This window comes from Lepidochelys olivacea (assembly GCF_965140295.1).
Source record: "Lepidochelys olivacea isolate rLepOli2 genome assembly, chromosome: 10".
NCBI classification, from domain to species: Eukaryota; Metazoa; Chordata; order Testudines; family Cheloniidae; genus Lepidochelys; species Lepidochelys olivacea.
This window is the reverse complement of record NC_140420.1, coordinates 67,055,484-67,077,261: the sequence shown is the minus strand read 5'-3', so window position 1 is coordinate 67,077,261 and position 21,778 is coordinate 67,055,484. Positions and strand designations below refer to the sequence as shown.

The 21,778-nt window shown below is 41.1% G+C and overlaps 1 protein-coding gene across 2 annotated transcripts in view; it reads left to right on the top strand.

Annotated features, from left to right (window-relative positions):
• Nucleotides 1-20,379, top strand: part of HOMER2 (homer scaffold protein 2) — a 104,859-nt gene extending 84,480 nt beyond the window's left edge. For both annotated transcript variants that reach the window (XM_084642185.1, XM_084642186.1), the window contains exons 5-9: nucleotides 360-499; nucleotides 4,332-4,488; nucleotides 7,425-7,535; nucleotides 13,306-13,386; nucleotides 19,648-20,379. In XM_084642185.1, the coding sequence (XP_084498311.1) occupies nucleotides 360-499; nucleotides 4,332-4,488; nucleotides 7,425-7,535; nucleotides 13,306-13,386; nucleotides 19,648-19,836 (678 nt within the window). In that variant the 3' untranslated portion in view covers nucleotides 19,837-20,379. The remainder of the gene's footprint in view (nucleotides 1-359; nucleotides 500-4,331; nucleotides 4,489-7,424; nucleotides 7,536-13,305; nucleotides 13,387-19,647) is intronic.
• The last annotated feature ends 1,399 nt before the right edge of the window (nucleotides 20,380-21,778 follow it).

Genomic DNA, 21,778 nt, shown 5'->3' with positions numbered 1-21,778 from the left:
TATGTTAAGGGCTGTTATAAAGAGGATAGACTCAGAGATCAGTTGTTTTCCATGTCCACAAAAGGCAGGTCAAGAAGTAATGGGCTTCCTCTGCAGCGAGGGAGACTTAGGTTAATTACTAGGACAAACTTTCTAACTATAAGGGTAGTTAAGCTCTGGAATAGGCTTCCAGCAGATTGTGGAATCCCTCTTGTTGCAGATTTTTAAGAACAGGTTGGACAAACACCTGTGAGGGATGGTCTATGTTTAAGTGGTCCTGCCTCAGCACAGGGGCCTGGACTTGATAAACTCTTGAGGTCCCTTCCAGCCCTACATTTCCATGAGTTTATGTTAACACTAATCTGTGGATTGTGCTACAGGAATCTGGACGTGAAACACCATCTTCTACTCGGGCATCCAGCATAAATGGAACAGATGATGAGAAGGCATCTCATGGTGGCTCTGCTGATGCACATCTGAAAAGTGAGAATGACAAACTGAAAATTGCTCTAGCCCAAAGGTGAATCTCTTGTAATATCTAAATTGCACTGAATGCCTGTGGAGTGACTCTTTGGGAGTGGTTACATATACATATCCAGGGATGGTTCAATAAGGAAACCGCTATCTGACCTAATAATTACTATACATGTTAAAAGGCAAATACCAAGGTAGATACAGGAACAGCTTACATAAAAAATGGGAAGGCGATCAAAAAAAGTGGTAATAGGATCTGTGTTATTGCCTGCCTATTACCCACATCATTGTAAAGGGAAATAAAAATGTGTCCTATTTTAGCATAGCCCATATAGTCATGTGTTGTTTCTGTAGCAATAAGGGACTTGTAACAGGGTTCACTCACCACTCTGGCACCTCCTGCTGGCTGTCATGGGAATTAGGTCTGCATGTTAGTGTGCCCTTTTCGGGTGGTGCCTCACCGCCGTCACTCCTGCGCTAGGACCTACGTCTCTCCAAGGACCGCGGTGTCCTCTTCAGCGACACAGCCCTCCGGGGACCTGCAGTCCGTTGTTCTACCACTTCCCTTAGTGGCTACTTTAGTGAATTGTCTGGCCACTTCCTTGTGGCCCCAGCATCCTCTTTGCTCTTGCCTCAGGGCCTCAGCCTGAAAACCCCATCAGCCAGCCAGGAGATGACTCTCGCTCCTCTGGTCCCTGCTAGTAGCACTGCTCTGTCCAGAGTGCTGTTTCTCAGCCCTACAGAGACACAATCCTTCCTCCCTGGGCTCCCAGCAGAGAACTGCCCTCCTCTGCCCTGTAGCTCCCTTTCTATATGGGCCTGCTTGGCCCTGATTGGCTGCTCCCTTCAGCCCTTCTCTGATTGGCTGCCTCCTGCACAACCTCCCTAGGGCTCTATTAACCCTTTAGAGCCCAGTGTGGGGTAGGTGCCACAGGGGTAGGACAGGGGTATACACGTACCAGAGTGAACTGCGTGTGGCTCGCAAACCTCTTCATGAATTCTAATTTACTTGTGTTCCTAAAAAAAAAGCTTTGTTTCACGTGTGAACTTTAAATTGCTGACAGATTGGGAGGCGTTTTGATATACTGCTAAAATGTCTGCTCTTTAAAGGTTTAAAATGTATATATTTTTCATTTACATTAATAATCCTCAAAGGTTTGCTTACAAAATTTAGACCACTGAATATTAAATAGTCATAGCTTACAATATCTAGGTTAATAGTATTAGCAGAAATTATTCAAATGTTATTGCATCAATTTAAAACCACATATTAGATGATTGAATTAGCTGACTTTAGTAGGTACTACTTTTGTCAAATTGGGAGATTTACCATTTCATTTCTTTCTGATTTGGTGCATGATGAGAGAAACTCTCTTAGCTAGTGATACCAGCTCACATTGCTAACCATCGATATGTGGGTTTAAGAATGCAGATAACATTTAGGCCAAAGGGGAGCAAGTACTTCTGATATTGTGTGAAGCCAATTTTCTCTTCTCTTCAGTTTCAGTGGGTGTACTTTAGCTGTGAAAACAGGTGAGGGTATTTAAAATAACAAAAGATAATTATTAGTTCATCATAAATTTTTTTCATTAATTTTTTAACTTTACGTAGCTTTCTAAAAAACTTTGAGCACCACTTTAAAAATGTGCCCTGTGTGCCTTGAAATCACATTTTGTATCATTTGTTTTAATAAATTTTTTGAAAAGGCAAATCATGGTAATTTGTAGCCATAGTAAAATAAAAAGTTGGAATGTTCTAAGCAGTGACATTAATATGCCATAATTCTCTTCTTGGAACTTATTTGCCACATCTGCCTCTAGCATATGAATATGCCCATGAGTGAAAAAGGGAAAAAATATCAGGGTCACTTGTTGCTTTTTAAAGTTTTTTTTTTTTAAGCCATATGATACAATAAGCCAAGGATCAGCAACCTTCGGCACGCGGCCCATCAGGGTAATCTGCTTGTGGGCCGCGAGACATTTTGTTTACGTTGACCATCTGCAGGCACCTCCCACCCCTCCACAACTCCCACTGGTGTGCTGGCCGCCACTTCCCGCAGCTCCCATTGTGAGGGAACGGTGAACCATGGCCACTGGAAGCTGCGGGGGGGCCGTGCCTGCAGACAGTCAAAGTAAATACAATGTCTTGCGGCCCAGCAGTGGATTACCCTGATGGGCCACGTGCCCAAGGTTGCTGACCCCTGCGATAAGCAATTCAAAGGTTGCATACAGTATGAATCATAGAATCATAGGACTGGAAGGGACCTTGAGAGGTCATCTAGTCCAGTCCCCTGCACTCATGGCAGGACTAAGTATTATCTAGACCAGGGGTCAGCAACCTTTGAGAAGTGGTGTGCCAAGTTTTCATTAAATTAAGGTTTTGCGTGCCAGTAATAAATTTTACATTTACAGGGGCCCCCTGATGGAACCCTAGACTGGCAGCGGGCTGAGCGGTGCTGGCAGCCAGGACCCTGGCTGGCAGGAGCCAGCGGACGGAACCACAGACCTGCAGTGTGGGCGGCAGACAGAACCCCAGACCGGCAGTGGGATGAGTGGCTCAGCCTACTGCCAGTCTGGGGTTCCGTCTGCCGCCCGCGCTGCCGGTCTGGGGTCCCAGCCACCAGCCTCGCTCAGCCCACTGCCGGCCTGGGTGGACGGAACCCTGGGCCCGCAGCAGGCTGACCTGGGCTGGTGGCCAGGACCCCGGCTGGCAGGGGCTGGCGGACAGATCCCCAGAGCCACTCAGCCCGCGCTGCCAGTCTGGGGTTCCGTCCGCTGGCTTCTGCCAGCCAGAGTCCCACCCCGCTCAGCCTGCTGCCGCCCCAGGGTTCCGTCCATCCAGGCTGGCAGCGGGCTGAGTGGGGCCGGCAGCCGGGACCCTGGCTGACAGCAGAGTGCCACTAAAAATCAGCTAGCGTGCCGCCTTTGGCACGCATGCCGCAGGTTGCTGACCCCTGATCTAGACTATTCCCGACAGGTGAAGTACATCAACCCTCCTTTTAATTTTTAATAGGATAATTTTTTTATTCCTACTGGCTGTAGTCACTTCTACAGGCTAGTAACTCAGATACTAGAAGCTTTCAGTTTTCTCCATCCATTGTCCCTCACCTCTTTAAAAGGCACATCACCCACCCTTTACTTCAGGAGCTTGGAAGGTCCTAGGATGTTTAGTTCTTCAATAGTAATATTTTTAAAGCTATATAGATATTTAAAATCAAAGAAAAGAAGTGAAAGTGTATTTTACCTACAGAGTATATATATTTATATTTTTCTTGGCTTACTATATAAAATACTATAGTATTATCTTTCATCCTGAAAGATCCCAACATGCTTTATAAACTGATATGTACACTATATGCTGGTACCACCTGAAATGCAGCCACTGTTTAACAATTCACAGCTACACTTCAGTACAGCTTAGGACAGGAAGTAAAGAATGCTGTAAAAATTCATGACTACAAACAGCAGACACCACACATCTAAACTAAACCTCACATCCCCACAGACAATACAAGTCCTAGAGCTACTACATCTAGCATAACAGATGCTCTGTTAATTCAAGTTGGAGGAGCTTGTGCTTTTGGAATCAAAATCAAAAAGCACAAGCTCCTCCTACTTGAATTAACAGAGCATCTGTTATGCTAGATGTAGTAGCTCTAGGACTTGTATTGTCTGTGGGCTGTTCATTAGAGATAAGTAATCATATACACTTGAGTAGGTCTGATATTCTGTGTGACAGAGGGTCAATGTGCAGTGGGCATTGCACTAGAATACTGTATCTAATTCAGCTTGCCACCCACCATTGCAATCAGGTGTTCTCACAGAGTACTAAATGGAACTAAAGCATTAGTGACTCTAACTCTAGTTCGTTGTTTTCAGTTCTTCCAATGTAAAGAAATGGGAAACAGAACTGCAGACTCTGAGGGAGAGCAATGCCAGGCTGACTTCTGCACTCCAAGAATCTGTTGCCAGTGTAGAACACTGGAAAAAACAGTTTTCAGAATGCAAGGAAGAGAATGATCAACTCAGGAACAAGGTAACATGAGTGGGTTGGATAGAATAAAATGAACCCTAGAGCACCAGTTGAAATGCCAGAGAACCCTGGCTTGGAGACTCCTCTCCTATTTCTCTTTCCTTGCCCCAAGCCAATGTCCTCACAAACAGCCCAGGCTGTATGATATTTACAAACATAACCAGCAGTACTAGGTTGTCCAAATACTCACCAGAAGCTACTGAGGAGTCTGCAGCCAAGCACTGAACAAAGTGGAGGAGGGCAGTCAGCAGCAGCACCAAGGGTCAGAAGCAAAAAACAAAGTTCAGATTCCCACCAGTTATAAAATCCAGACCCAAACTCTTTGAATGATCATTTTGAAATATATATTTATTGTAATATTATTAATTAAGTTTAAAAATCCATAATCTAGTTCTTTCTAAACCTTTTCTGATGTTCCTCTTCTCTCAGCCTAGGCAGAACAGAGACAGCAGTGGCATCTCTTTTGTACTCATGTTCTTCTTCTCTGTCTACTCTGCTGCTTCATCGTCTTTCCTTGTGCTAGAAAGCAAAAAGAGAGGAAGAATGGAGTAGAGGAGATGGAGATGGCTACTTCTCCTTGCTTCCAGGATGCAGGAGGCAAAGAACTGGGAGCCAATTTACATATCACCCAGGAGTCCATGCTCCCTGGTTGGTGGAGCTATAATACTGTCTGTCCGTGCTGTTGGGTAGGATGAGAAGAAAGAGAACTGCAATGAAGACAATTACCGTAGTGTACTCTTCTTATAAGTTTTTTAGCTAAAGCATATTGATGCCTTGTGCTCACTCATTGTAGTAAGTTGGCTGGTTTAAACCATTCAATAATGCTAATTAAATCTCAAAATCAGACAGCTAAGTGATGACATGAGTTGTACCCACAATATTGTAAACACAAAAAGGGAGGAGGAGGAGGAGCCAGGCTGCGAATCAGGCCCACCACCTTCAAAGCAGCGTATTTCAACTCCATAAGCCTGTTGGAGATTGTTGCCAAAAGCCTTTTTCCCTTCCTTACTGAGCGTGTAATTTCACAGCACTGTAGTACAGGGATTGAATGTGAACCACAAGAGAGAACACTTGGGAGATGTAAATTTAGATTTTTAAAAACCCTAGCTTAGAATAGTAGCTTGTACTGTCTCTAAAATAATATGATGCTATCTATCAAAAGCTTGTAATTGGCCCACGCACTAGTACAAGTCTGCTGAATACAGTGGGAATTCAGTTTCTGTGAATAATGCTTGTAGTGATAATTTCAGCCTATTGATCTTAAGTTACTTTCCAAAAAGGTGGGTCCTGTTGTTGCTGCTGTTTTTGCCTTTCACTCATACAGATGACTGGGGCATTCAATGTACAGAGCAGATTGCAAGTGATTTTTGATTTTCGATTGTTTTCAGGAGTAGGTATGACTTTCATTCCTTTTAGCATGCCACTTGGCTCCAGGTGAAGAATGTCGTAGCTGGTGGGAGTGCCACTGATAGGCAGATGTAACCTGATTTACCTGTCTGTCAGGGCACTAAAATGCCTATTGGAATTCACTCTGTCTTTGCAAGATGGAGATTTTATATCTCTTTGTGTGCAGTTTGAGGATGTCACTGTCAGAATGTGGAGATAATTCCAATAGAGCAAATCAGTGCTTCACAACAAGCTTTCACTGTATTCAGACGACGACTTAACCCATGCTGGGTGTCAAGATTGCCTGAAACTAATTGTCAGCATCAAGGTAATATTAGGCTGTTAGATAAATCAGGTTCCTAGAGCAAAGAGTTAATAGTTCATTGTTAAGGCTAGCAGTGAAGGTCTCTCTTATGTATAAGGGAGAAATAGCTGATCAAAATAGTAGATTACAGTTAAATAGCATATCATGCAACAAAAATTATTTACTCAGCATTTGCTTTTGTGTAATGCTACATAGGAAAAAGTTCCTTTCATTAACATGACCAGGTGCAAACGTGCCACTTCTCTCTAAGTGTAGTCAAAAATGAGCAGGTTCACAAAATGCTTCCTTATTCTGGCGCAGTGGTTAAGATACCTATAGCCCAACTGTCAGACGCTTTCTGTGGTTCATATAGCCCCACTGTCTGCATATGGTGTCATTGATCTTCCTGCAGAGAGAGAGATTCTTCTCTGTTTCTTCTCTCAAGTAGGTTTCTGAATAGGCATTGGTGCTGCACCAAGCATGGGGTGCTGGGAAATTCTCTCTCCTGTGCTCATTGAGTTAGACAGTTTTGCACATTGATCTACCTTAAAATGATGCCAAGTACAGTCCCAGAGAAACCCAACGCTGAGAATTAAAAATATGTTAATGAGAGAGCCTGGTGGCCTAGGAGCAGTGCAGCACACGAGATCCGAGTCCAGAGATGGCTAGAAGAAGTATGGAATCAGCAAGCTCATTTCCTGCGTGAGAGAACAAAGCACCATCTGTCACACTGTACTAATCCTTCTGGCTAAGTTTTAATGCTGTATCCAGCCCTCTTATTCCTCCTGGAATAATAGACAGGCCCTGAGGAGATGATGTTGGGAACTCTAGAGAGCTTACTTCCTCATACCATATTTGAAAAAACCCATAGCTTACTGGCTCATACTTGCATAAAAATGGAAGTGCAAATTTATGCCCATCCGTTGCTCTTCATTACTAATTATGACATTCCAATGCTTTGCACAGTCCTATGTAATTACATAAGGCATTACGTGAGATACAATAAATGCACCCTATGAGGCTCCCTAGAGTGTGTGTAATTGGGTTACTTTGTTGTTCTTAATTTTAAATATAACAGTGGTAACTTTGAACTGTTGTACTAACTGGTATGTTCTAGGGGGGCAGATCCTAGCTCATGTGAATTGTCATACCTCCGTTGATTCCAGTGGAGCTGGGACAGTTTACACCAGCTGAGGATCTGCCCCTAGATTTGCAGAGAATTGGAGTTTGCTATGATCTTTTGTTAAAGATTGAAGAGCTGGAGGAACAATGCAATGAAATAAATAAAGAGAAGGAAAGAAATGCACAGCTGAACAGGCGCCTCCAGGAACTGGAATCAGAACTTCAAGACAAAGAACTAGTAAGTAAAATAAACTTAGAAATGGCACAAATTCTTTAAAGTCAGAGTGGGCCCATCTGCTTTTGACTATACAAAGCAACACATACAATGTGTCACCACAGTCAAAGGGAGTCCAGCGTTTAAAGTTACTGCTCTTTCTAGCTGCTGTAAGACTCTTTAGACCTCCTAGGTCAGTGGTGTCCCCTAATCACTCGTTTACAACACTGTAGGTTCTGAATTTTTAATCTGATTTGGCATTTGAGTTTGACAATCGTTAACAAAAATTATACTTTACACTTCTGAGGATCTCAGTGCCCCTTAAAACCATTAATTGGTTAAACAGCATAACACCTGCTGAGACAGGTAAGTAATAGTACCTTCATAGTCACACAGCAAGTGAGTTGAGAATAGAATCTCGGAATCACTGTTCTCAGTCCCCTACTCCAATCGCTTTACCATATGGGAGGAGGGGAGCTGTTGACTTCCAGGTGTTTGTCAGTAAAAAAACATCCCTTACAGGAGAGTTTTTAGTATCTTTGTTAAGACAGGGGAGGCTCTCTTTCTGTGGAGTCTTCTATTTTACCATTTTGTCACCCATACCTTCTGATTTTAAGAATTAAGTCCAAGATGGAGATTAAAATTAGAGGATGTTACTGACAGTTTCATTCAGAATTCCTAAATCTCTCATCTTAGTTTAGAGGTGTCATAAATATAAAGGGAAGGGTAAACACCTTTAAAATCCCTCCTGGCCAGAGGAAAAACCCTTTCACCTGTAAAGGGTTAAGAAGCTAGGATAACCTCGCTGGCACCCGACCAAAATGACCAATGAGGAGACAAGATACTTTCAAAGCTGGAGGGGGGGGGAGAAACAAAGGGTCTGGGTCTGTCTGTGTGATGCTTTTGCCGGGGACAGAACAAGAATGGAGTCTTAGAACTTAGTAAGTAATCTAGCTAGATATGCGTTAGATTCTGTTGGTTTAAATGGCTGAGAAAATAAGCTGTGCTGAATGGAATGTATATTCCTGTTTTTGTGTCTTTTTGTAACTTAAGGTTTTGCCTAGAGGGATTCTCTATGTTTTGAATCTAATTACCCTGTAAGGTATTTACCATCCTGATTTTACAGAGGTGATTCTTTTTTACTTTTTCTTTTAAGAAACTGAATGCTTTTTTCATTGTTCTTAAGATCCAAGGGTTTGGGTCTGTGGTCACCTATGCAAATTGGTGAGGATTTTTATCAAACCTTCCCCAGAAAAAAGGGGGTAAGATTTGGGAGGATTTTGGGGGGGAAGACATTTCCAAATGAACTCTTTCCTAATAATAATAATAATACCAGTGTTAGACGTTTGGTGGTGGCAGCGAAAGTCCAAGGGCAAACGGTAAAATAGTTTGTACCTTGGGGAAGTTTTAACCTAAGCTGGTAAAAGTAAGCTTAGGAGGTTTTCATGCAGGTCCCCAGATCTGTACCCTAGCGTTCAGAGTGGGGAAGGAACCTTGACAAGAGGGTATTCATTTTGCTAAGATGAATGATGTTGGAAACGTATAGCCCCTGACTAGGGGGAAAAATAATGGAATCTTTGAGGTTCTCCCCCGCCCCCCATAGTAGAAACCAAATGTTCTGTGCTGACTCAAGAGCAAACGCAGACAGCAGATGTAGTGAAGCGTGTCTAGCGCCATTATAACTTCTCAGCTGGTACTCCTAAAGAGCAGTGCTATTAAGGAGTTTTAAGATGGTACAAGGAGATAGGTTAGGGAGATGGATTTTAATGTGCAGTTAAAAATATAATGTAGTTTTCAGCACCAAGTTTCAAAGGAAAATGTCGTCATGCTTTTTTCCCAACCTTTCTGCTCTAATAGCATATGTAATAACCCCTACTTTGTGCTAGCATTTTCCTTGAGGTTCACATTCTCCAGACACCACATCAACCAGAGAATTGATTGACACATGAATATTACAGGCCTAGCTTCCATTCATTTTTGAGAATGAACTGCACCAGCCTGATTTCAGACTATTTCTTACATTAGTGGATTTCTGATTAGCTCTAAACCACCCTAAACAAGCTGCTCTTGGCTTTGCAAGGCAAACCAGCATGGAGCCTGCTCACAAATGCAGACATAAAAGAAGCACCTCTGAAATTCTGTCCATTTGAGGAACAATAAAGGGAGGAGAGAAAAATGAAGGGATGGAAAGAGGCGCAGAGGCACTGGGAAAAAGATATATGAGCCACAGACCTATACAAGGGAATCGGAATGCTTAAAGATGTATAGGGGTTCACATCTCAAAATAAACATAGGGAGTTACTGTCACACTGATCTGGGTTACACCCTAGAACTCTGAGTTGTCACTACTTGCTCTGCAACCCTTGGGTGCCTCACAATGCTTTGCTTCTGTAGCTTCCAGTCTCAGATGCTCACAGCCAACCTACAAGTATGCAGGTCACACCCTAAGTGTCTGTGTGCTAGACATCCCTAGTTCAGCAGCTCTCGCCCCAACCTGTCTACCACCCTGCAGCCCCCTCTGGCTTCCACCAGCCTTGCTTACAAAAACAAGGTGACCCCATCACACTCCTAGTCCCATATTTCCCCAAAACCGTGTGCGTTTTGAAGTATCTAGCCCTCTCCTGGACAGCTCAGAGAAATAAGGTTTGTTTCTCCTTTAAAGAGATAAAAGCACATTACAGTTTATTAACTGAGGTAAATTCACCTTTCTTTCAAACACAGCACTGAGTTAATTTATGGTAAAAATAAAGCAAATTTATTAACAACAAGACATAGGTTAACTGATGCCAAGTAAAAGGAATAAATTTGGAAAGGGTCACAAGCAAATAAAAGTGAAAATCTGCACCTAAAACTCTAAAAACTTAAACTAGAAAAGTACAGGCTTTGTTCAAGATGGTTTCTGTCACCAGTCTTCCTTCTTTTCAGCCAGGGCTGACTTTCCTTCCATCCGGACCTTTTACAGAAGTACAAGATGCTGGCTTCCCTTGTCTTCCTTGGTGAAAGATCTTTGCCTAAGCAGATTTCTCACTCATATTCAGTTCCTAGAGACTTCAACCCCTCCTTGGTAGAAGGACACATCTTTCTCATTTCGCAAGAGTTCTTGTGTCCATCTAGTGATGGATGCTAAAGATGGCTTCTGTCTTTGCTTATAACTTCCAAAGCTCAACAATCTTGCTTAAAGAGGCAGGATGACCTCATGCTGTAGGGCTTCCCACTCCCTGGCATGTATATAAGGCTTCTATTGATTTGCTTAATTTACATAGGAGACAGGTAAATAGCTGCTATGTTCCCTCCTGTCTGGGAAAGACCTGTGTTTCTCCCTTTGTTTGGACATACTGTAAGGCCTAATATCAATAAGTATCCATATATAGTGTTAATACATACATTTTTACAATAATATTAATCATCAGTGAATCTTAGGCTTCAATAAAATACCTCACTTGATAAACTTTTATAGTACAGTGATATTGTTTACAATCAGTTAATTCAGTTGGTTATCATGTGAGGTTCAGACCCCTTGTCTTTATAAACCAGTAAATCTTTGCAGTGTACTCTTTGAAAAATAAATCCTGGACCGCGCTTTTTTCCTGCTGGGTGTAGATGCCATGCTGTCTCCTCCCCTATTTGTTACCTTGATAGCTTTCTTTATCTAATATGTAAATTGGACCTTCATTGTGTTTGATGATGGGGCTGGTCAGAGAAGCAAACATTCCTTTGTCTGGGATAGACTTGTTTACTAACTACCCCTGACATGCCTGGCTTAAACATATTTTAGTACTCATTCCAACATATATCTATAACTCTTAATACACACTGTATATATCCATCACACAAGTATATTAATGATCAGTGTGGTGTTCGTTTTCCAATGACCTATTACTTGACACGTTTTAGATACAGATTATAACTAGGTCAGGCCAACTGAAACTCATCACCTGATACCAACACAAATCCTTGCCCTCTGGCCCTGGATGCTCGTAGGGTCACACTTCCCCCCTTACAAAGCTGCAGCAGGGCTAGCCACTGGCTGCCCGGATGTAGCAGGTCAGAGTCCTCTTCCCTGACAGGGCATCTGCCGCCATATTTTCATTGTCCTTTATATTTAAAAAACCTGTTTTGTCATCTTTGTTTACAGTTTCCAGGACATAATATCAGAGAGTATCCATAATTTCATCTACAGAGTTGTTACAAAGCGTTCACCATGACTGTAATAGCCGTTGTGCTGTTAGATTTCAAACAATCTATTATATGTCATCTTTTAAATCAATATTGTGACCCCACTGTGGGAGGTGTAGTGATTATGTCAGGCCTGACAAGACTTGTTGACACACCGTAGTAGAGCCTCTGTGTCACAGTTAGCAGCTTTTTTGCATATCTGGGTCAGTGCCTGCTACGCTTGCATTAGAAGCCTCTTTTAATTGATTTCAATGTGATGGTCAGAAACAGGCCATGCTAACAAGCAATTTGAGCCTTTAAGTTAATACTGTAAAGTAATGGTCACAAAGTTGGAGAAGAACACACAGAATATTGGAGATGTCCTGGATACCAGAATCACTCATCGAGAAAGCTCAATGTCTCTGTGTAGTGGTATTTTTGGCAAAAATTTTGGAAGCAAATAAAAAAAAACACTGTGGAATAGACCAGATTCTTTTAAAAGTTGGGTTGGAACTGAAATTTGAGAAATGGTATAGTACCTGGGGGAACAAAATCTGGAGATATTGAGGAAATGTTTTTTGTTGCATAATTTTATGGTAGAGTGTGGGAGACGTATACTCTTATTCTGCTGTGAGATCACCAGTACCTGGAAGACAAGATGTCACATATCCCACAACTCTACTTGTGATGTGTGATATGGCTTGGCTATCCAATATCAAACTAGACCGAGAACTGATGAGGCTGGACACGTTTTATCTTTATTTATTTTTTTAGAATATTTGAGGAAATAAAAGACATGTTTGGAGGCAGATCCTGTAGCCTGCTCCACAGATTGCAGCCTGCCTCCTCCTGGACTCTAGGGGAAATCTCCAGGAGCAGATCTTTGTGGGTATTTTCACTCAAAGTCCATTTCTGCAGCTTTAAATGAGGGAGGGGGATGATTTGGCCCTTGGTATTTACATTCTTCAAATATGTTCCCCACGTCACCACTGCCTTTGCTGTTAGCAGAGCAACAAACTCTTTTTAACTTTCCTCTTCAATCCATCTCTGTAGTCACCTATGTGTCTTGTTGCTCATTTCTAACTCCTTTCTGTTTGTCCATATTATTCTGGTAATGTGACACTCAGAGTTGAATTCAGTATCCCCGGTGGTGTTGCTCAGAGCTATATATGTATATGCTTAGGTCTGTTATCTCCGTGCTCTGTGATGTTTTACATTTACAGCTCAAAATTCCAGTGACCTTTTTCACTGCCATATACCATTGCAAACTCGTATCTAATTTGCTGTCTTCTAGGTCTCTTTTTAGCATTATTGCGTTTCAGATTTCCCTGTCTCATTGAGTATGTGTCTATGTGTAGTGAGAATTCATAAACATAACTAGCTGGAGATTAGATTATGTTCAGATGTCGAAACTATGTAGTCAAGAAATGATTGATTAAATGTGTTGCAAAAATGAATATTATTATATTTAATTTATTAAATTAACAACTGCCATTTATAAAGCCAAAACATTTTCAGTTATTTTTAAATCCCAATGTTGTGTGGCATACAATATACTTGTGCAAAGTAATTTCACAGCTTCAAATTACCTTTATTCTAAATTGAAGCTTGTTATAATTTTCCTTTTTTTTTTTAATAGGAATTGGAGGATCTTCGAAAACAGGGTGAAATTATACCCCAGCTAATGACAGAATGTGAATCTGTATCTCAGAAATTACAGGTACAGTTCAGCAAAGAAATTGATCTAAATACAGTGGAAGGGACATTTTGTTTTGTATTTCTCATGTTTATGTATTTTTACCTGTTTGTAACTTAACTGATAAAGAGACCCCCAATTCATAAAAGTTAATGCTGATTACATACAAAATGTACTGTGGCTGCCACAGAATTAGAAGTAATTATAGATAGCTTCTATCTCTGCCTGGTTATCTGAAGAAGTTGCTACTCTGGGATCATGTTGCAACTGTCACCTGGCAGACTCCAGGATATTCTATATCCAGCATTTTATGCCGCCCTTGCCTTGCATTGCCTCATATGCAGTGCTACTAGAAGTGACTGCTTCACCTACAAGAGCTGGCAAGCATTCACCAGTCTCCTTCCAAACGGCCATTTTGAGTAGTCAAGTCAGTTAAACTAACATCATGATGGCAGCTAAAGCTAATTATTATAAAAGAAAGAGAAAAGAAGAAAAGTTATTTGTTTAAAAAAAACAACCAACAACTAAGTTACGTAATGTTGGGGAGAAGTTCATACAAAAGGTATTTATATGGTGGGTAGCCTTTTTCAACACAATACATTGTCTGTATTTTTATGTAGATATTTATATAGCCCCCTATCACCAAAGTATTTTAATCCGGTTGGTTTTAAAGCTTTTGAACTCTGACTGTATATATCAAAATGATGCATTCAAGAATTTGGATCTGGGGGGTCCCCGTCATGGATTGGGCCTCAGTATGGTATGTACCATACTAACACAGAACAAAGAGACAGTCCCTGCCCTGTACAATAAAAGTATGAATTCAAACAACAGGTATATAAGAACAGCCATACTGGGTCAGACCAATAGTCCATCTAGGCCAGTATTCTGTCTCCAGCCATGGCAAGTACCAAAGTTTCAGGGAGAGTGTACAAAACAGGGCAGTTGTCTTCCCCATCTTCCCCCTCCTAGCTTCTGGGAATCAGAGGTTTAGGGTCGCCCAAGCATGGGGTTGCATCCCTGGCCATCTTGGCTAATGGCCATTGATGGACTTACCCTTCATGAACTTACCTATTTCTTTTTTGAACCTAGTTATGCTTTGGCCATCACAACATGCCAGAGCAATGACTTCCACAGGTTAATTGTGCATTGTGTGGAAAAACTACTTCCTCCTTGTTTGTATTAAATCTGCTGCCTGTTAATTTTATCAGGTGATGCTGGTGTTTGCACTGTGGGAAGGGGGTGAATAACACTTCTCCCATCATTCATTTTATAGACTTCCTATAATATCACCTCCTAGTCATCTCTTTTCGAAGCTGAATAGCCCTAATCTTTTTAGTCTTTCCTTATATGGAAGCCACTCCATACCCTTCTTCATCTTTGTTGCCCGTCTCTGAAACTTTTCCAGTTCCACTATATCCTTTTTGAGATGGGGCAAACAGAACTGGACACAGTATTCAAGTTGTGGGCTCACCATGGATTTATGTAGTGGCATTATGGTATTTTCTGTCATCTTTTCTATCCATTTCCTAATAGATCCTAGCCTTTTTTGACCACTGCTGCTCATTGAGTGGAAATTTTCAGAGAACAATCCACAGTGACTCCAAGATCTTTATGTGGTAACAGCTCATTTAGAACCCATCTTTATTTATGTGTAGTTCAGATTATTTTTTCCAATGTGCATTACTTTTCACTTACCAATGTTGATTTTCATCTACCATTTTGTTGCCCACTCACCCAGTTTTCTGAAATCCTCCTGTAGTTCTTCACAGTCTGCTTTGGACTTAACTCTTGGGCAGTGGGTATAATAGGCCAAGGAAGGGCTTGGCCTTCCCTGGCACAACCACCCCTACCTACATGCACTCCACCTCCCCGCCCCCCCGGTCCATGCTGCTCGCTGCGTTGCTTCTCCTCAGGGGTGGGGGAGTGAGGAGGGATGCTGCGAGCAAGCGGCGGGCACGGGGGTCTGGTGGAGGAGTGAGGAGGGATGCTGCAAGCAACCAGTGGGCACTGGAGCCACCAGCTGGACAGGGGTAGAGGTCGCTGCCTCTGCCTGGCACTCAGGCAGGGGGCGACTTGGCCCGGTGCTCGCAGGGGGAGTGGATTGGCCCGGCGCTGGGGTTGGGGGGACCGGCCTGGGGTGGGCTAGCCATGGCTGTTCTGGTTGTGGTGGAGGGGGCCCCTCAGGACTCCTCCTGTTATGGGCAGGTTTTAGGGCTCCAACATGTGGCGGGATGGGGACGGTAGGTTAGCTTCCCCAAAATGGGGGCTCACCCACCGCCCATGACTTAACTATCTTGAATAATTTTGTGTCATCTATGAACTTTGCCACATCACTGTTTATTCCCTTTTCCAGATTATTAATGATTATGTTGACCAGCACAGGTCCCAGTATAGGTCCTTGAGGGACCCTGTTGTTTACTTCTCTCCATTGTGAAAACTGACCATTATTCCTACCCTTTGTTTCCTATCTTTTAACCAGTTACTGATCCATGAAAGAATCTTCCCTCATATCCCATGACTGGTTAGTTTCCTTTAAGAGCTTTTGGTGAAGGACCTTGTCAAAGGCTTTCTGAAAATTCAAGTCCGCTACATCCACTGGATCACGCTTGTCCACATGCTTGTTGATTCCCTCAAAGAAATCTATTACATTGGTGAGGCATATCTTCCCTTTACAAAAGCTGTGTTGACTCTTCCCTAACAAATCATGTTTATTTGTGTGTGATAATTCTGTTCTTTACTGTAGTTTCAACCAAATTGCTTGGGACTGAAGTTAGACTCCCTGGCCTGTAATTGGCAGGATTGCCTCTGGAGCACTTTTTAAAATTGGTGTTACATTATCTACCTTCCAGTCATTTGGTACAGAAGCTGATTTAAATTATAGGTTACAGACTACAGTTAGTAGTTCTGCAATTTCACATTTGAGTTCCTTCAGAACTCTTGTGTGAATACCATCTGGTCCTGGTGACTTATTACTGTTTAATTTATCAGTTTGTTTTAAAACCTCTTCTTTTGACACGTCAGGGTGGGGCATTTCTTCAGATATATTACCCACATCAGAGATATCCTTCTTGACATCTCCCTTACATCCTCTACAGAAAAGACTGATGCAAAGAATTCATTTAGCTTCTCTGCAGTGGCCTTGTTTTCCTTGAGTTCTCCATTAACACCTTGGTTGTCCAGAGGCCCCAGTGACTGTTCATGAGGCTTCCTGCTTCTGATGTACTTAAAAAATTCTTACTGTTAGTTTTTGCATCTATTGCAGATTGCTTCTCAAATGCTTTCTTGGTCTGCCTTTTTATACTCTTACACTTCATCCGCCAGTTTGAGCACCTTCCTGTTGCTCTCTCTAGGATTTGACTTCCAAATTTTAAAGGATGCCTTTTTGCCTCTGATAGCCTTCATTACTCTGTTTTGAGCCATGGTGGCATTCTTTTGGTCCTCTTATTGTCTTTTTTGATTTGGAGTATGCATTGAGTCTGAGTCTCTAATATAGTGTTTTTAAATAGTACCCGTGCTGCTTGCAGGCATTTAAACCATGTGACAGCTTCCTTTAATTTACATCTAATAAGTGTCCTAATTTTTGTGTAGTTCCCTTTTTTAAGTTAAATGTTACTGTAGTGGAATTTTTGGGGTATTTTTCTGCCCTACAAGGACAGTGGCATTGGAGCAGTTTTTATAGTGGGGATGCTGAAAGCCATTGAATAAAACTGTAAACCTTGTATATGATGGAAACCACTTCAAGCTACCGTACCCCCAGAACCCCTACTTCCTGCACCCCTGTACAAGGATGTTAAATTTAATTATATTATGGTGACCATTACCAAGTGATTTAGGTATCGTTATCTCTTGAACCAAATCTTGTGTTCCAAATAGGACTAAATCAAGGATGCAACAAACACATGGGGGAAACACAAGAAAACAGTGAGACAATACTGATCAGTCTGATAAACAGAGGTAACAGTACATCAGCTATCTAACCATAATCATTTTGGCAAAGGAAATGGCCAGGGAAGGTTTTAAGGAGAGATTTGAAGTAGGATGAAGTGACCTTTGTGAATGTTTATAGGAAGCTCCCTCTACGCACACGTGTTCAAAACTTAAACAAATGGGTGATGAAGACTGGCATCACTGGTGGAGCAGATTCCAGATTCGACAGCTCAGTAGCATGTAAGAGATGATAGATAGGGCAGGGATCAACTGTGTAGAACCTTAAAAGCAAGACTAGTAATTTGTGTTTATGCTGCAGGGATGGGAGAGCCTACAGGGGGATGCAAAGAGGGGGGTAATGTGGTCGAAGCGACAATCTGGGGAAATGATTTTTGCAACAGTTCTGAATGGATATAAGTGAGGTGAGATGGGACATGTCAAAGCTGGAGAGGAGGTTGCAGTAGTTGAGAAGTGGATGAAAAATGGAGCTGTTTTGAGGGAGAAGAGAAGTCAGATCTTAGAGGTATTATACAGGAAGAGGTGGCAAGATCTACACATGGCCTAGATGTGAGGATCTAAAGGGAGGGGTGAGTAAAAGACTCTGTTTAGAATTGATTTAGCTAAAGAGTTTCTCCCTTTTCCCCACATCTCTTTATATTCTTCAATGCCTCCAGCTTCTTTGTTGAGCTCAGAGACAGCGGTATGGTTCCCTGGTTAAACATACTATGTCCAGATTTTATGAATATTTGGGACAGTAAAACTAAAAAGCATGTGGCCATGTTTTCAGCAATGAATTATTTTTCAACATTTGACACTCCCTGTAAATATGGATAAGGAAAGTGTGGAAGAGGAGGTCAGTTTTGTTCTTGTTTGAACAAAGAGTGGAGAAACATTTTTAATAGTGAAATCTCACTTTGTAGTTAGTTATTTGTGTCTAATCTGTTCAGTGATATTAATTTTTGATTCATCAGTCACCCTCAGTGCTTAGCCCTGTACAGAATGTAGAGGAAAGTCTAAAACACCAAATCTGTTGTCGTCTTGAATATTTAACTGGAGAAATGGCTTATGCACTGAACTAATACTTCAGCTGAGTCTTTTGTGTGTTGGCCTTTCTTGAATAGATTTTGCTTTTATGGAAGGATACTCATCCCTCTTGGCATCAGTTAAGTTGTGGTGGAGGCAAGCTTAGCAGAGCTCACAACAAAAGGAACAGTGGCTAAGGGGTAAATATACCGGAAAAAGTAAGAACCAGAGGCACTTTATAGTTCCAGGGTTTGAGATAGGAAGTGTCTAGATAACTGGTATGGGTTTGGTATAGGGTGGTAGTGACCAAGAAGGCATTGCAAGTTGATGGTTGTTTTGGCCTGTGCTATACAAGTGAGTGCTTTCATTTGAGTCCAAGTCACCATCATAATTACCACCCTGAGCAGCAAAATCAAGAACTGCAAGGGCATGGAAACTGAACTACCCTCTCACTTCGAAATGATTACTTATGGCTGAGGCACCTTGGTAAGGTGTGTGTTGGGAGCTGTTCCCTGCTTGTGCTATATCTGTTCTGGGTATAAATAAAGGTCTTTGGACTCTGAGGCTGTCAGTCTGACACTTTCACAAGCTTAAACCGCCATAAACATAACACATGAAAAAAGAATAAATGAAACAAGGTAATCTAGGTGAAAATAGTGGAAAGACTATTGAAGAGGTGGGAGGGAAATGTGAGCTGTGGGAATAAGATATTAACATAGGCCATTTCTACATGGTAAAGCTCATTATTTAAAGTTTTAAGAAGACTTAAGTTTAGATATGTACACTGTCCTGAAATGAGGAAAAGCAAAAGGAAAGCTAATGAAATAAGAGAACATGGTTTTCTAAAAGAAAAAGCAAACTGCAGTGTGGGAGAGCATTAAGTTGTTTTCACTGACTATATGCTTAAGTATTCAGCCAAGGAGTTTAAAAGAAATCCTGCAGAACCTAATAAAGCGACATTATTTCTCAGGGGATGTTTGTAAAAGCTAAACCACCATAGATAATTTTGTGGCACAGAGACTAATTTTGCAACTGTAGCAATGTATGCACAGTCCACAATTTAAATCCAGCAGAATTTAAAGATATCAACCAATGACAAAATATAATGCAAAGCATCTTTTCCACTTAATCTGTATCCTTCCCTGCATTAGTCAGATTTAAAAAAAATATATCATGTTAAAATTGCTTCCAGAGGTGTTTGTATTAGGCAGACTAATAGAAAGTCAAAGCAAAACATTTAAAGTCTGCGTGGTATTGTTGCTTTGCTCTAGTAAATGTTCATCCATCTTCTCTAAGATGCATGTTGTTTTTTCTTTCTATTCTTTTTTTAAGGCTGCTGAGAAAAAGAACAGAGACCTGGAGGAGAAAGTCAGAACACTAAGGACAGATGTTGAAGAGAACAAACAGAGACAGAACAGCCTTAAAACTGAATTAAAGAATTTTTTAGACATACTAGATGGGAAGATAGATGAACTACATGACTTCCGACAAGGACTGTCTAAACTAGGAGTTGACAACTAGACGGCAACAGATTTTTGTAATCTAGGGTCTGAATGTTTGGTGTTTTGTTGATCCCAAATGTGTATTTTACAAAATTTGACTAGAATGTTCCACTTGTTGGTATTGTTTCTGTACATACAGGCTGAAAATTTGGTGTGTTTTTTCAAACCAGTTGTGCTGCTCACTGAATTCTGTTGAGAAGAGAAATGATTTATATGGCTGCTCTGGGTTTGTGAAGAGGTGGAAGATTCTGTCTCAGGAATCTGGAACTAGATCTACCTTATATGAATATGCAGTTAGTTGTTGCAGGGAAATTTATATCTTTCTTAAGGGCTGTTGCAACCATAGAAACAGAAAACAATACTATCAATACTCCTAGCAACGTGCAATTTTATTTCTTTTGTTGAGTGGAGTGGAGTTAAGATTAGAGGGGGCTCCTGCCATGTGTAAATCAGTTGGGTAAAATGTGTCTGAGTTGAGCTGCAGTCAAGTGTAGCAAATCCCTCTAAGTAGATATTAAGATCCTTAGGAACAAATCAATAAAGCCTAATTCACAGAAAGAAACCAACCGATTTTATACTTGTGTGACCTCTGATACAGGGTTTACCATGTAAATGTATGTGCGCATACAGCACATAATCTGCAAAGTTGCAGTCGGTCTCAGCTCTTGTACTTCATATAAATCGTACAACAGCTGATGAGAACTTCTCGTTTAACAAGAGCATCTTTTTCCTCAGCCCTGGTGTTTAAATTCATATAATTAAGTTAATCAAAACCTCTTTAGAAAAAACCACACTCTCTTCCTGGGACCAGATATACAGCAATAGGGATAGGTTATTGTTTCACATATAGGTCTGGGCCCTCTAATTATCTGTATAACTTAATAACTGCTGTGAACATCCACTGAAGTGATTTCAGAGCCGTTAATCTAAAAAACATTAGTTCATTTCACAGAACCGCTGAGGACAGTTTTGTACAAATGCAAGTTTCTGTTCAGGAGACATCCAGAGTTGAGGTAGCATGAAAGCAAAACCCTTTTCTTTGAAGTATACTTTCCGATCTTATGACATATTAAAGGGGATGAGTTAGAAACCAAATTGCCCATTTAGAATGACAAAAAGAAAGGCATTGCAGAAAGACATTGTAACTCGTATTTGATTATTCAGCAGCTCTAAACACATTCTGAGTAAAACAAGAGAATGCTTGGGATTCCAGGAGCATGAAAATAAGAAGCAAGCTTACTTCACTACAGGCGGTGACATAAACAGCAACACTGGTTCAGAATTCAATCTAACTCTGCTTTTGTCTCCGTAACTACTTTCATGGGCGTTTTTGTTTTTATTTTTTTAATAAATATTAGGCAATAGCCTGCTCTGAAGTTATTCTGAAAGCCCGTGCAAATAGAATTTGGGCAAGAAGTTCTGTTTACGTCCGATACATTGATGGTATTGCCTCTTTTTTTTAATCTGGAAAAGGCTACTGAAGTGTGAAATTAATGTGTTCCAACAGGACGGACTAGAGTGGCCATGTCACAACATTCATTTCACATATTACAAATTAGATTTCTAATTCTTAATAAAGCTATAATCAAGGGGTTTTTGGTCATTTAAATATTTTAAGTGAAGAGTACATTGAATACCTTTGCACACAGATCTAATAATCCAGATGCTGGAAGTCTGTAGAGATACTCTATCTGCAATAGTTCTTTAATTTTAGATAGCCAATACTTCAGTGGTAGATGCAATCTAGCCTTGCCTTTTTTGTATGTGTGCTTTGTAATCCTTTTATACAACTGATATTATGAAGCTAGACTATTTCGGTGTATGGTGGTCTTTATAAAAATTGTTGTAGAGTGCCAGTATTAAAAAAAATAAAATAAAAAAAAATATCAGGTACTTGGAAACATAATATAGAATGTAGGCATGTGAAAATAAGCTTTCACCAGTGCAGAATATACATGTGT